Source organism: Mirounga leonina, unplaced genomic scaffold (genome assembly GCF_011800145.1).
Source record: "Mirounga leonina isolate KUSES-001 unplaced genomic scaffold, KU_Mleo_1.0 Mir_53, whole genome shotgun sequence".
Classification (NCBI taxonomy): Eukaryota; Metazoa; Chordata; class Mammalia; order Carnivora; family Phocidae; genus Mirounga; species Mirounga leonina.
This window is the reverse complement of record NW_023270807.1, coordinates 97273594-97290275: the sequence shown is the minus strand read 5'-3', so window position 1 is coordinate 97290275 and position 16682 is coordinate 97273594. Positions and strand designations below refer to the sequence as shown.

The 16682-nt window shown below is 37.6% G+C and overlaps 1 protein-coding gene across 1 annotated transcript in view; it reads right to left on the bottom strand.

Annotated features, from left to right (window-relative positions):
• Positions 1 to 16682, bottom strand: part of ADGB (androglobin) — a 148922-nt gene that overhangs the window by 55215 nt on the left and 77025 nt on the right. The window contains 7 exon segments of the mRNA XM_034990949.1: positions 757 to 924; positions 4055 to 4169; positions 5784 to 5925; positions 8788 to 8890; positions 12409 to 12472; positions 13239 to 13425; positions 14303 to 14339. Coding sequence (XP_034846840.1) covers positions 757 to 924; positions 4055 to 4169; positions 5784 to 5925; positions 8788 to 8890; positions 12409 to 12472; positions 13239 to 13425; positions 14303 to 14339 — 816 coding nt within the window.

The window sequence follows — 16682 nt, the reverse complement described above, 5'->3', positions numbered from 1 at the left end:
GACAGGAAGAATTATGCCTGAATTTGCTGGGACACTTCTTGGTGCTTCCGCAGTGAATGATTAATCACAGCCTGAAAAGAGTAAGGCAATCAAGGTCTTGTGCTCATCAGGATTGAAAGTCTAGGTCACCCACCGGGCAACCAGAACAGCTGGAGCATTGGCTAGAAAAAAGGGGAAATCTAGAATGGGTGGTAGAGGAGAGAGATGTTGAATACCAGCTATGGCCTTAGGGGCCAGCTGTAGAAGGGGAGACCATAGCTTTCTTGTCATATGATGGTTTAATTATTTGCTTATTTTTAGAGCTTGTGAACACCGTCTTAAGCCATCTAGAGCCATCACCTTCAAGAATGCATAACAGAGTTCACTTAAGGGAGGAAATCAGATTGGTTGAAGAGTAAATCATGGCAGGTATTTCTTGCAGATTATTCATGCTTTAAGTGAGCAGTTCTCAATTAGGAGTGATTGTGTCCCAGGTAGCGTTGCCAGATAGAATACAAGATACTATAAGGGCAAATACAAATTACAAAAGCAAGGCTTAATTCTCTCTATGGAAAATGAAGGAATAAACTTTTTCCCTCCCTTTTTCTTAGATACCACTTTAGAAAACGTGCAGTTGCAAGTTCTTTCTCTTTGTCTTGGAAATGTATGTAAGTCTTTTTAAAGGTTAAATTTTGGGGATCACCTAATATAAGATATAAGTATTTTTTTCAAATAGAAAGTATCCTTCTAGAAACATCATAACTTAAATGTGCTTACCCTGAAGTGCTGTGAAGTTAGTTCTTTATTGTGGAGGGGTGTAGGGTAGTGAGCTGCTTGTAAATCCTTCAGAGCCACGGAGAGTTTACCCTTATCTTTGAAACTAACAATCACATTTCCAACAGCTTTCAAAATCGTTAGAGACTGCTCTGTAAATCGGTAGCTCTCCTGTGGAGACAAAGCATAGCAGCCAGCCTCACTTTCTTTTTTATTTAAGTGTAATTAAGCTTACAAAAATTTAATTTCAGTTAATAGAGTAAACCTCTTCTATATGATTGATTAAATAGTTATTTATGAAACGCTTGCTTGATCAAAGCATTTTCCTAGAGTCTATGATCTCAAAGATATAAAACAAGGGATATAATCCCTGCTGTAGTGGGAACACATGGGAAGAACACCTACCTCATATTGGGAGCCAGGGGAAATTTTGCCACAGTATTAATACCCAGACTTAGTTCTGAAGGATGTCTAGGAATTACTTTGAAAAAATTGTGTGGGATTGGAGAACTGATGGGCAGAGAAGAGTTCAGGGAGGGAGTGATAAAGATTAAAAAGTTAAGAGGGTGAACTGGCTCCCTCCTGCTTCTGGCTCCCTCCTGCTATGGACTCTGAGGAGACAATAAAAGCAAAAAGGAGATAGGGACATGGAAAATAGTATGGAAATTCATCAAAAAATTTAAAATAGAACTATCATCTAATCTAGCAATCTTGCTTTTGGGTGTATAACAAAGGAAATGAAAACAGGACATTGAAAATATATCTGCATCCCCATATTCATTGCAGCATTATACACATCAGCCAGGAAATGGAAACAACCTAAGTGTCCATCAATGGATGAATGGATAGAGAAGATGCAGTGTGTGTGTGTGTGTGTGTGTGTGTGTAGCTGTAGTGTATATGTGTAATATATACACATATATATAATATATATATATACACACGCACATACATACATACACACAGAGATAATGGGATATTATTTAGCCATGAGAAAGAAAGAAATCCTGCCATTGGTGACAATATGGATAGATGGACTTTGAAGACACTATGCCAAGTGAAATAAACCAGACAGAGAAAAACAAATACTGCATGGTATCAGTTATATGTGGAATATTTAAAAACAAACAAAAAAACTCAAAAACAGAGAGTAGAAAAGTGGTTGTCAAGGGCTAGGGAGTGGGAAAACTAAGGAAAGGTTAGTAAAAGGGTACACACATTCAACTGTAAGTTGAATAAGGTCTGAAGATCTACATGTATACCATAGTGACTATAGTTGATAGCACTGTGTTGTGTAATTGATATTTGTGAAGAGAATAGAACTCAAATGTCACCCAAAAAAAATGTTGTCAACAACAACAAAAAAGATAAGTATGTGAGGTGATGGTTGTGTTAATTAACTAGATGGTGGGGATCCTTTCACAATGTTTATGTATATCAAATCACCACGATGTACAGTTTATATAACTTACAATTTTATTTGCCTGTTTTACCTCAATAAAGCTGGTGGAAGAAAGAAATTGGATGTCAAATTGCAAATCTGTAGGTCAAAACCAAAAAGAGAGTCAGTGTAGGGGTGGGGGAGAAAGTGGGAGAGTGAGGAAGAGAACCCTGAGGAGTTTGAAAATTCTTTTGATTGGTGTGTAGTGGGTAGTTGGTGGGTAGAGGATGAGCTGCCCAGAGCAGAGGGTGATTTCAGACAGCATGAAGAGGGTGAAGTTGAAGCAAAACTTTGTGTTTTTGCTCCTTTCCTAGGGAGCACCATGGTGCCATCATTGCTCCTTAGTTCCCTGCAGAGATTTTGAGGAATGGCCCAATGCCTAGACAAGTACAGATCTCCTGCTGATGAAGACAGATGCAACTGACTTGCCCCCTTAATGCATTTACCATTCTATTACCTTCTCCCCCAATGTCTGAAAGCCTAGAGAAAGCTTGGTGTTTCTCCCTGACGTGAAGCTATGACCAGAAAAATTGTCTGGTCAAGAGGCAGCACTGGGAGTGATCCTGTATGGGTCTGAGGAGCTTGAGTCTCTCTGCTCTTGGACTAGTCTATCTCTTGCTTCTTCATTAGAACTGAAGAATAATAGGGCCTGGCTTTCAGGTCCAATAATTTTTACAAGACGGAGGAATTGATAACCCCAGGGACAGATGGGTTCACAGACCAAAATAACTAAACACCTATGAAGTTAAGTCATCTAAAGAGACAAACTGGATAGTCCATACTACCTAAAGCAGAATTATTTTTTTTAAAGAAAACAAAGAAAAGATTAAACAAGAATTTTAAATAAGCAGAATAAACATAATTAAGGGAATAAGACACATGCACTTATAAGGTGGGCTTGTTGATCTTTCTTCTATTGAACAGGAAGGAGAGGACTGGTGAGAAACAGCACAGCAGAGAGGAGGCAGCCATAGGGAATCCTGCACAACCACCGCCCAGAGAGGCAAGAATTCATGACTGAGCATGTCTGGGCCACAGCAACATTAACATAAAAGAGCTACTGAGCCATCTTGCTGCTGTCTTGGCCCAGAGGTTTACCAACTGGGTGAGAAGATCCTGCCTCATTAATACAATGAGGTGCTACATGGACATGGGTTCAGGGGAGGGTGTAAAACTGAATTGTGCAGTGGGAATGCCCCATGCAAATTGGCCCCCCAAAAGCAGAGGCCCACATATCTAAAGAAGATGTGTTATGGAGGATGTCTAAAACCAAGACAGAATCTCAGGGGAAATGCTAGGTTCATTTACCTTGTTTCTTCTTTCAGATGCTTCAGAACAGAGGAGAAAAAGAAACTAAGAAGAAGCCAAGAGAAGAGGAGATGAACAAGAATGACAGAATTTTCCATGGATCCTCCCTCCTTGAATCCCAGAGTCAAACACTCCAAATTCCTTAGGCCAAGGAAGAGGGTACAAGGAACATATGATACCACAATTTTAAACTAATGGAAAGGCCTGTACTGATCCTCTATACATCCCAAAGGACCAGTATGCTATGGGATCTACCTGAAATGTTAACAGACATGACAGGGGATTCCACAGAGCAGAGGTGAAGGCAGTTGTTGCAGAAAAACGAGAATTATTTTATTTGTATCCCTAGAGTTTAGACTGTGTATTGTACATGCCATTGGGGAGGAATTTCTTGTAGGATATACTTAATTAACAGTTTTAAAAGGTAAAAAAAATAAAATAAAATAAATGGGTAAGTTGAATAAAAGACAGGAACGTGATTTAGTTCCAAATCTTTGAAAAAAAAGGTACAAACACACACACACAAAAAATCATGGTTGCTTAAGTACTTACCGGCTCAAAGTGGGGTAGCACAACATCTTCATCTCCAACGACAAAAGTCACCATGCTGCAGATGTGTATGGAATGCCCTACTGGGGAGTATGCAGTGAAGAGCAGCATATGTCTCCTAAAGACAATGGAAAACATGAGGACCCACAGGCTCCTTTGTTGCCACTCTAAGCTCTGTTAGGTGTTTGATGACAACTTGTGCTCAAATGAAGTCAAACATTAGTGAGAGTTGAATTTTTTAACACGGATGGGATAAGGACCTCTGAATTTTCACTCTGAAAGAATCATCAGAGGTCATGGACTCTAACTGCATTAATTATTTGGGACACAAAATAGTTACACTAAATGATTAACATGCCGGAGATCTCTCCCATACACTGCAGTCACATCACAAGAGACGAGTCTCGGTTTTTCCCTAACAACAATAATTCGCGGTGCTATAGGGCTTTTGTAGATTTCAGATTCATTTCATAGTCATTTCCTCACAAATGCGTCATTTCACCTATGTTGTTTGTGTCTCTCCTACCAGGCTGGGGTATCACTGAGAGCAGGGATGCTCATTTCCCCTCATTTACTGAGCCCTTAGAGCATGTTTAAAGCATTCATGCTGATAGGTAACGTCCTGTGGGAAAACACTTGGATATATATATATAAGAAGATTCTTTATTAATTCCCTGTTCTTGATTGTCCTTTTTCTTTTTTTTAGTATTTTATTTATTTATTTGACACAGAGAGAGAGAGAGCACAAGCAGGGGGAGTGGCGGGCAGAGGCAGAGGGAGAAGCAGGCTCCCCACAGAGCAGGGGGAGCCCGATGTGGGATTCAATCCCAGGACCCTGGGACCATGACCTGAGCTGAAGGCAATCGCCTGACCAACTGAGCCACCAGGCGCCCTGTTCTTGGTTGTCTTGATGGATGACACTCAGCCAGAATAATGACTTCTGGGAGAATCTCTGTATGCCAAAGTTTTTAGGGTAGAAGTGAGAAATATTGAAGTTCTAAAATTTATTACTTTCTAGGAATACTGGATGCTTGCACACATTATTTTAGCATTTGTTTTTGCTGTGTAGACTTTGCTTTTTCTATAAGAGCTGTAGGTTTTGATCTATGTGATCAATAGATCACATAGAATTAACATGATTGATCTTAGGAAATCCAGTAAAAATAATTATTTCATCTGAAATAGGAGGTAATGTTTTGAATTTTATTTATCAAAATCAAGAAAACTTCGGTTATGCATATTTTCTTTAAAATGGAAAATGTGATCTGCTTAGCCAAGTTTATCTTAATTAAAAATAAAACTATAGGTAAGATTAAAAACAAACCATAGGTTAAAAAAATAGAAACCATGGGGGGGAAATGCTATGTTTGTCAATCTGTTTTTAAATAAAATCATAGTTCTTGCCAAGGAATGTAAGATTTACAAGAAAACAAAAAGGATTGTTTAATAAATGAATTTTAGGAAATGCTGTTTTAAACCATATTCTTTCTTAAGAAATTACCAGACTTTGACAATTATGAGTCTTCCAAAAGGAGATTTACTGAACAGCATTTCTTCAATTTATTTGTTCACGGAATTATCTATCTCAAGAATCTTAATGATAGATCTGTTTCTTACAAAATCACTTTAGGAGACAATATCCTAGATCCCATATTGTTTAATTATTTGGTAGCCAGTGGTTTACAAGCCTTCAAAAAATTCTTCATATGGGAAAAATGAAGTCACTCCATACCCAACAGGCAGGCGAACCATTGTAGCCTTAGTAGCATACGTATGAATCTTCGTAACAAGTTCCCGGGGCTTCAGAGATTTCCAAGAAACTGATTCAGCTGTAAGCAGTCCAGGCTCTATGTGGGGGCTGTCTTTTGTTAAAGCTAGGAGAGAGAAAATGTTAAAATTTGACTGTGAGAGTTTAGCTGGCCTTCACAACATTAGTAATGATAATAATAATACCAGGAATTAGAGATTTTCTGAAAATACTCATAAAACCCAGAGAAAATACTCTGGGTAAATAATTACTGGAAATAAGACTGAAGTGAGACTCAGGTCTTCCTCTCTGTCCTCTTTTCCTCCACAGAATCATTCCTCACTAAAGAAACCAGGAATGGGAGAGTTAGCAAAAGGACAGACAAGACTGTCTCATTTAATCATCTGTGACAGAAATCACCATATCCCTCTAGATGCAGTTTTAAAGGAGGAAAAACACCTCATCTGGGAAAATAAGAGATTTTCCTAAGATAGTGGCAAAGCAAGGTCGAAATATCCCATTGTTTAATCCAGGTTTTTACTCTTTTTTTAATTTTTTTTTTTAAGATTTTATTTATTTGTTTGACAGAGAAAGACACAGTGAGAGAGGGAACACAAGCAGGGGGAGTGGGAGAGGGAGAAGCAGGCTTCCCGCCGAGCATGGAGCCTGATGCGGGGCTCGATCCCAGGACCTGGGATCATGACCCAAGCTGAAGGCAGCTGCTTAACCAACTGAGCCACCCAGGGGCCCCTAGGTTTTACTTTTGATTCTTAGCTTTGACAATGTGTAGAAATAGCAAAAATGAACAAAAATTTAATTTTCATATTGTGTTCCTCTTAAAATGAATAAAGAATATCTACTAGTCTTCATCAGTAGGTGAGGCCAAAACACTTTTTAAATTAAAAAAAAATTTAATTGAGACAACATCGGCACATGACATTGTATTAGTTTTAGGTATACCATATAATGATTTGGTATTTGCATATATTGTGAAATGATTACTGTGAAAATTTAGCTAACATGTATTACTACATACAATTACAATTTTTTTCTTGTAATGAGAAGCTTTAAGATTTACTCTCTTAGCAATTTTCAAATATACCGTACAGTGTCATTAACTGTAGTCACTTTGGTGTACATTACATCTTCAGGAATTATCTTAGCTTATATCTTTACCCTATTTCCAAATGACACTCAAGCTGAAGATAGAAGGGCAAAACATGACCTGAAACACCTCTACACACATAGAATTTTATGTTTTAGGACATGGCGTGGCTTAGGAGTTATTAGTTAGTAGATATACTAAGCTTATACCACTAAAGTTTGGCAAATTTATTCAACAAGTATTTATTGCCCATGGCTACACCAGACATCATTCAAAACATTGGGTATAACTGGGTGAAAAATCATAGTCCCTGCCGTCACAGTTGGTAGGACATTTAATAGTAAAAGCATTCAGCAAATATTTATTGTACCTCCACAGTGCGAGTAATTATAAATTTGAGTTATAGATAATTTGATTTTGTTGTTTAGGTTTTGCTTTTTTTATAAGAGCCATAGATTTTCATTGATCAATAGAATTAACACGATTGATCTTGGGAAATCCAGTAAAAATATTTATTTCATCTGAAATAGGAGGTAGTATTTTGAATTTTATTTATCAAAATCAAGAAAACTTTTTGATTATGCATATTTTCTTTAAAATGGAAAACGTGATCTGCTTAGCCAAGTTTATCTTAATTAAAAATAAATCTACAAGTAAGATTAAAAACAAACCGTAGGTAAAACTGGTAAGGGAAAAAATGCTGTTTCTTAATCTGTTTTTAAATAAACAGATTTAACTTTAACAAAACAGGACAAAAAATTGAAGAATGATGTTTTGTGCAAACATACATATGAGCAAAGGGCTGGTCTCAGAGAAGCAAGAACAGTCCATCCATGTGAGCAGGAGGGAAGGTGACTAGAATTGTGAAGAGCTCGTTATGGGAAGATGAGGTGGGTCATTCCTGATTTTTGTCTATCTCTCCAATGAAAATAGCAGTAAGGTCATTTACTGAAAATGCAGGGGGATGAGAGCAACTGCTAGAGAGATCTGGAGGTTTGAGATAGTCATCCATTAGGACAAGAGTGGAGAATGCATGAACCAGGGAAACGTTGGCAGTGCTTAGGGGCCATTTTGAAATCTGTGGCCCTCAGTTGAAAGTGGGGCTAGCTGATAGGATTATTTTTCTCCAGTCACATTCAGCTGCTCTGATGCACACAGGTGAGATGCAGAGCTCATCTGTCAAATTCAACCAATATCTGGGTTTTGCCAGGACAGTAAGCTGAGAGGGTAAGAAGAGTAATCGCACTGAGGTATGTCCGAGGCTACCGTTACAATGGCAGGTCATGGAAACCGGGGGATGAGAAAAATAAGGACATGAGGAAAGGAAGGACAGAGAAAAGTAGGAGGGTCAGTGGATGGTGGTCCCAGAGGAGTCAAAGGATTATAGGAGCAAGGGTTTTAGGGTGAGTGAGCTGGAGAGGCAGGGCATGTAGTCAGAGCCTGAAATGGAGATGCCTGTGATGATGCAGTTATTGGCAGGTAAGTTCTAAAATATAATTATGAAAACAAAACAAAGGTCAAGGTGGGATGGAGGAAAAGGTCTTCAGAATTGTCAAATCAAAGAAAGAGTGCATGTTTTTCAGTAGATCTTGAAAGACTCAAGAATGATGACATGTAGAAGTGGAAAGAAAAACAGAGTGAGTAGGCATGCCGAAGAGGGGAACACAGGACTGAGATGAGGAGAGGTGCAGGTAGCAAGAGTGAACATAACCCACGATGTCTGAGCAGGAAGAGCATCCTAGAAGGTGGTGTAAGGAGGACTCTCTTAGAGACTCTGGAGAGGAAATAAGTTCCTTCATCCAGAGCTTAAAAATCTTGTATTTCCCTGGACTGAATGAAAGTAAACTGGGCTTTAAGACTATAATTTTCTTAAAGCTCTCTTACCTCCAGATTCTCCCCATCGTACCAATGCAGAAAAGCAAACCAGTAGTTCAATAGGTTTTAGACTATCCACAAATAGATAGTAGGACACACGTTCATCTGAGAACTGCAAGAAATAAGATGAATCACTGAATTTAATATTAGTCTATTAATGCTGTATTTGCCACTTGTGATAATCATACAATACCTAACATTTATAGAGAACCTACTATGCTCTAGACACCACGATAAATACTTTACAGCCTTAATGATATGAAGAAAATCACACTGGGTAAATGTTGGCTATAGTCTATGGAAGCTGGGTCTATAGGACCTGTGTGAGATTGGCTGCCCTATCAGAGAGAGTCAAAACTCTTCTCCATGAGCAAAGAAAAGGGATATGCTTGCTCCAGAAATAACAAGTGGAGGAGACTGGGCTTGAGGCTGAGCAGTACTCAGAGAATATGGGTCCCTGATAATAGACAGGCCACAGAGTAACTTTAGCAGAGAATGGAAATGTCTAATGGGTTGTATTAAGGTATTTTACATGGTGCTATGTGATACAAACACTTTCTTTCTTTTTTTACAAGATCCTCAGAAATACAGCCATTGCACACTAATGCACCAGACTGGATTTTTGTTCTGAAGTTGCAACACAGTACTGAGCAAAATAGGACAGCCACGTAAGGGTTACATGAACATGAACTCCATCCATCCTATATGGGTACTATTGATATCCATATTCATGGACGAAGAAACTGAAACACAAAGAGAATAAGTAATTTGCCAAAGGTCACAGAGTTTGCAAGTAGCAAAGCTGAGAGTCAAGAGTAGGTATATCTATTTACCAACTCCTGGGCTGGTGTTTGAGACTATTATTGCCTTTCCACTGCTTGGTGAATTTTGACTGATGGCATATGGTTAAGTGTGTTAAATTAATGTCATTGCTATTATACATTAAAAGCTTTCATATTATTTTATAACGATATTTAAATAAACAATTAAAATAGGAAAGAAAAATCTCTAGTCATATTGTGAAAAAAGCAACCTTGTTATTTAATCAAGTATGACAAGATTGCTGGAAATGCTCGATAAAACATAACCATTGCTTCCCTCGATATTTTTCAATAGTAAGCATTAGCCATTTGTCTTCTTTGGTTCTTTCTGGCTGCCACATGTTGGTTATAAAGACAGTTGTTTCAAGTATTCAGTCTCTAAAATTATGCAGGAAGCTTGGTTTTGCCAGCCTAGTGCACATGCTGGAGGAGGAGTTTCTGCACAGAGCTCATTTGCTGCCATTTTTGAGAGTCTGAGAATTTAGGGACAGTGTGGCCCTAGAGGTCACATGGAGGTACTCTGCTCTGGTGCCTGCACAGGGCATCTTTGGGAGCCCCCTGCCCCACCTACACACTGAGCACCAATGGAACATCTATGGAATGTTCTGGAAGAGGCCTAGGGCTCAGCTGGCAGTCTGTGGCCGCTAACATAAGGAATGCCTGGCCTCAGACCACAACCAGTCCTTCCTTTTAGGCCATCCCAAACGCTGCTAAGTTTGGATTCCAGTGCCCTCTAAGAAAAAATTATTGTTTTCTCATACCATTGATGTTAAAAAAAAATTCAGGGGAAGGAAGGGACTCAGAAGGATTGTTATCATTTTATTTTGCCAAGCTGAGACTTGAAAAGGAAAAAAAAAAAAATCTATATTTACATCGGTTTGTAAAAATAGGATCAGAATAAAGAACAGTTGGCCATTGTCCTACACACATACACACATGTATTAGGACGGTGGTGTATAACAAACTCATAACCAAACTGCCTTTACGAACAATGACAGCCAACACTGATTACCCCTTGCTAATGATTGGCGTTCTTCTAAGTGTTTTACATACATTCTCAACTCTATCTATAGGGCTCTTACCGCAATCACTTTATAGATGAGAAAACTGAGGCAAAGAGGACTGAGCTTAGTCAGATCCCACCCCAGATGAAACATGGATTCAAAACCAGGCAGCCTGGCTCCGAGCCACCAGCCTGGTGAGCCTAGTGAGAGGGGCGAACCAGTGACAAGGCACAGGGTCCACGTCAGGCACAATTCTCAGGATCCCTGTGCCACTTCCCAGGTGGGTGGTCCTGGGCAATTCACTCAGCCTTGACCTGCCTCCGTTTCCTTACCTGCAAAATGCTGATCATAATAGTCCTTTTATAGGACTTGCTATGCAGAGTTAATACAATAAAGAACCTAGTGCGGGGCCAGCAACAGAGTAAGCAACCATAAATGACTTCATCTTATTATTGCCCACAGTCTGAATATGGATATATGCCACAGCGACCTGTAAATGGTATGTTATTCTCACAGCATTCTCTGGGTTCGGTTATTCCTGCTTAGCAGTGTTGTTATCTTCATAAAGCCAAAGCATTCCTCTGCATGTTTTTATAGATAAACTCCAGAGCTAGGTTGACGATTTCTCCCTGCTACCTTCCCCCCAGGCCCTACTACTGATCCTTACTTTCAGAGCAGACATCCGGCTATAGAGCACCTCTTGAAAAATGCTCAAAAGGTTTTCCCTGCCTGCATTTTCATCGAATATGAGTGCAACGAGAAAAGTCATCTCCAATACTTCTTTCTTCCCCCCCTTATAGAGATGTGGCTTTATCATCAGGGGCTTGACACAAACAATGAATCATGGAACACTACATCTAAAACTAATGATGTAATGTATGGGGATTAACATAAGAATAAAAAAATTTTAAAAATTAAAAATTAAAAACTAAAATAAATAAATAAATAAATAAATAAATAAATAAATAAATAATATCATCAGGGGCTTGAATGGCCCCCTACAAGCAACATAAGAGTTTCAATACAATCCAGTTCCCTAGAATATGTTTCATAGTCTTCCCCAAAATGCCACACAATTTGTGAAATTTGTTAATTGAATCAGTCAAGAATTTTTTATTGAGTCCGTGCCTCATGCCAGGACCAGTGTTGTAAGAGTACACAAAAGGACAGAGTCCTTCTTAAGATGTTGACATCAAGCGGGTGGGTGGGGGGAGGGGCATGAGAAGTAATCAGGCCTTTGGGACCAAGGAGGGTAAGTACAGGTCACACAGAGTGCATGGAGTCAGGGTACTTGACCTAGACTCTGTGGCCAGGGAAGGAGGTCTCACAGGTTCAAGGACACGAATGCTGCTCTGAAAGACTTCTAGCATTAGCCAGATGAAAGCAATAAACATGAAGGGGAATAGACTCCCTGTAGAGGGAAGAACATGGACAAAAATAGCAGAAATTGTAGTAGAAATGTGCTGTTGTTTTAGGAATAGCATGCAATTCAATAGACTAATTGAAATCAAATATAGTGAATTTATTTGTGCTTCAGTTATTCATAAATCAAATATTTTTAACGTGAATTTACATAATAATGCAGCTCAGGATTGAACATAATCCGATAAATCATACTTGGAGATACGAGGTAGCAGAATTTTACTTATTGTCTGGATAAGAGATCAGTAGAAGACTCTAGGAATTGATTTTGTTAATATAATTATAAATTTAGAAATGCTTGATAGATTTGAAGGTGTTTTTCACTAGCCTGATTTAATCAAAAATTTACATAAAACAAAGAAAAGAGATCATAATATATTTACCTTGAATTCTGTTTTTTGAAAGTTAAGGCAATATGAATTTGGCTTGTGAAAAATATATATGTTCCTGAAAAACATTATTTATAACAGGTTACTGTCATCATTCGCAATGGACTAGTACTACATGCTAAGTTTCATAGAATCAAGTAATTATAGGCAGAACAAGGTAAAGACAGATGAAAATTTAAAAATATATATATAACAACAACCCAGGAGAACAATGGTTGCCAGGGACTGAGGGTGGGGGAAATAGGAAGAGGTTGGTAAATGGATACAAATGTTCAGTTATAAGATGAATAAGGTCTGAGGATCTAATGTATAACATTGATAATACCAGTTTGTATCACTGAAATTTGCTAGGAGAGTAGAACTTAAATGTCCCGCCCCCCCCCCCAAATTGGCAAATGTGTGAGGCGTTGGATGTGTTAACTCGATGGGGAGAATCTTTCACAAGGTATATCGATTCATCACCATGTGCATTTTAAATATCTTACAATTTTATCAATTATATGTCAATAAAGCTGAAGAAAAATAATAACAACTGCATTGAGTTAGTTGTCCTAAAGAGACAAAAATGATCCCTCTCAGTAAATAAACTATCTTTATCTTCATCAACAAATAAGTCTCTGAGGATGAGCTGAAACTGACCTGAGATCTGTTTGACTATTATTATTCTATGTGGGCAATCAGCTCACCTATTTTTCTTTCTAACATTTTTACTGGATACTATATCAACATCAGACTAATATTGGTTTAACTCTTTTGAATGATAGCTAAAAATTAATGGCTTATATATCCGCTATATTTAATACACACAAAAAATTTATACTTACTGAAAACATACACAGAAGTCTTCAAAATCCAACCATATTTCTTTAGAAACACTATTATTTATTGTTCCAAACTCCTCCTGTGATTTATCCTGTGTGGCTGTTGTCTGGCTGACCAAATCTCTTTCCAAACTAAATCCTTCACCTTGATGGGCTGCGTCATTCAGCCCAAGGTCTGTCAGTTCATCTGCATGTAACAGAAGACAAACATGTCAATTGCACCTACATTGTTAAATATTAAGTTATTGAGATATGGAAAATTATAGAGGGCAACTTGCATATTGAAGTCTACTTTTGAAAAAACGTTTCCTGAGGCAATCATTTACATGCAAGCCTCAAATATGGGGAGGTCCATGCAGAGACACATTTTCATACACTCTGGAGAATGTAATCCTAACTTAAACAAATAGCAGAGTGTTTAAAACTTTTGAAATCACTTTCATAATTTTGTGTGCCCATTCTTCACAGATCATTAAGATACAGCAGAAATTAGCTAGTTTAGGTACTTAACCTCGGCTACAGGCAGACATGTTCGTATGAGGGGAGGGGATAGCTCATACACCAGAAGAAAGGAGAACCCGGAAGAGCTATTGCAATAAATACATTTCAGAAGCCATTTAAATGCTCCTGCATAGTTAGCGATTCTGCACCTTATTTTATGTTGATCAAGTAATGTCATAAAGTTCTTATAGACTTCTTGAGTCAAAATTCTACATATGTACATCCCACATAATGCTTTTTTGGATTTCAGGATTGGCCAAGTCTATATTTAGGAACTGAGGAATTGGTGATGGTTTCCTTGCTTTGATCATCACATTCATGTGTTAAAACACATGAACTGTACTCTTGGGCCCTTAATCAGATCATCTTTTATTTTTACTTTAAGCATGAATTTAACAAGGGAGATTATCTGATTTTTCTAGCTCAGAGTAGATTAGACTTAACACATCAGAGGAGACACAGGAGACAAGCCGCCAAGAGCCAGGAGAAGAGACAGCTAAGAGCTGTCAAGAAGCAGAGATCCTTGTGCTTTGATGTTTGTGAAAGTCATGAGAAGATTATTAATTTACCTTTTCCAAGTATAACTTGTGAAATAATATTACCCTGTGAAGTGAAAGGAACACGTTAAGAAACCATTTATAAATTCAGCAAAACATGTTAGCTATTTAAAGCACAAATGCTTTTAAAAGAGTTAATACTGTCTTTTAATCATTGAAGAAATAGATTTCTGCCAATAGTTACTAAAACATGGTAAAGCAGAAACTTTGTTTTTAACCTTAAAGTTCAAAGATATGAATTTAATTCAATAATAGGCTGAGGGTTTAAGTTTGTGACATTGAAACCCAGAATATGAGAGTTTATTAAATTATTGAGTCTTAAAAGTTAAATTAAAACAATAATATCCTCAAGTAGTTATTTGGCTTGGTATGAAGCACCTGACATTATTACAGATTGAATATAATGAGATGAGATTATAACTGGCAGTTAACATACAGAACCTAGAAAGGTGGGTTTCAATTTATAAAAAATGGTTTTTCCAAATTTTAACAGGGAAATGAAGGTGAATTCATTTGTGCAATTCCGTTTTCTCTGTGACACAATTAAAATATGTATAAAAGGTAAAATGGTACAAACTCATACAGACACATGACGGATGATGGCAACAATATTTTGGATGATATAAAGGGATGCAGGTGATAACAGAGCAGAGCTACCTGAGAAACTAGTGAGAAGCAAGTCCATCCATGCCTTAGGGCCCCAGAAATGATTAACAGGCATCTCAGAAGGAGAGAATGCTATACGGCCTCATATCAAAATACAGGATTGGGTTAAATGTCTATTTAAGGAACAGACAAATCCCCATTTTGCTGTAATCCTTTCTGATTTAACATCTAGCCTTCTGCCTAAATGTGACATTGGAAATTGCTTCATGTGGAGAAATTAAATGAGCAATCTCCAGATCTGGGTTCACAGGTACCATGGGAAACAAAAGAAGCTGCCTCTACAGAAAGGAGAGGAATTAAGTGAAAGTCCACATGCTGAACTTTGAGACTCTCGGCTCCTCTGTACTGCTTGGCTGCAATAACACTGATGGATAAGTGTCTACTAACCCCTGGGCCCCATTCCACCCCACCAGGGAGATTAGAGGATTCTTAACTGGAGAAACTGACCAAGGCCAGGGAAAAACCTCCAAGGAATCTACATTTGGAGCTAATCCCACCCCCAAATGAAGCTCATTTATCCCCAATTATCCTAAATTAATTATCCTACTAGCTGACAAGCTCTAGCATTCTATAAAGCCACTTCCAATCAGCAGCTAATTAATGTCATGAATTCCTTAGATATATATATATGTGCAACAAAGTATCACCAGACAATTGAGGAAGGAGATTTAAAGAAACTCAAGGGTGTAGATGGGGAGATTAATAGAAAACAAAAACAATTATATAGGGATACATTTTTTAAATTGGCAATATCAGAAAGATCAGAGAATATCCATCTATCAAATAAGAAACTTCTACAAAAATACAATCAAGAATGGGAGCTCTTAGAAACTAAAAATAGGAATGTGAAATAAACTCAACAGAAAGTTTGGATGACAAGGTTGACACAAAGACAAAGAGATTAGGGCTATACATCTTTTAGAAGAAAACAGGGGGAAAGCTTCATGACATTGATTTGGCAGTGATTTCTTGGATATGAAACTAAACAACAGCAATAACAAATGTAAAACTAAATAAACTGGACTACATCAAAATAAAAAAATTCTGTGTATCAAAGGACACAATCAATACCATGAAGATGCAACCTGTGGAATGGGAGAAAATATCTGCAAATCATGTATCTGATAAAAGGGTAGCATCAACAATATATAAAGAACTTATACAAAGAACAACAAAAACCAAATAAACTAATTTAAAAATGGGCAAAGGACTTAGATATTTATCCAAAGACAATAGATAAGTGACAAAAAATCATATGAAAAGATGCTCAACATCACTAATCATTAGGGAAATGCCAATCAAAAGTATAGTGAGATACAACCTCACACCGTTATGATGACTGCTATTATAGAAAAATAAAAACAAGAGTGCATGTTGGTGAGGATGTGGAGAAATTGGAAGTCTTGTGCACTCAGAGTGAGAATATAAAGTGAAAAACAGTATGATAGATCCTGAAAAATTAAAGTAGACTTACCATGTGATCCAACAATTCCACATTTGGATATAAACCCAACAGAATTAAAGGCAGTGTCTCAAAGAGATATTTTTACACCCATGGTCATAGCAGAATTATTCATCAAGTGTCCGTTGATGGATGAATGAATAAACAAAATGGGATATATCAGATGATTGATAGATGATTGATAGATAGATAGATGATAGATGGATAGATAGATGATAGATAGATAGATAGATAGATAGATAGATAGATAGATAGATAGAT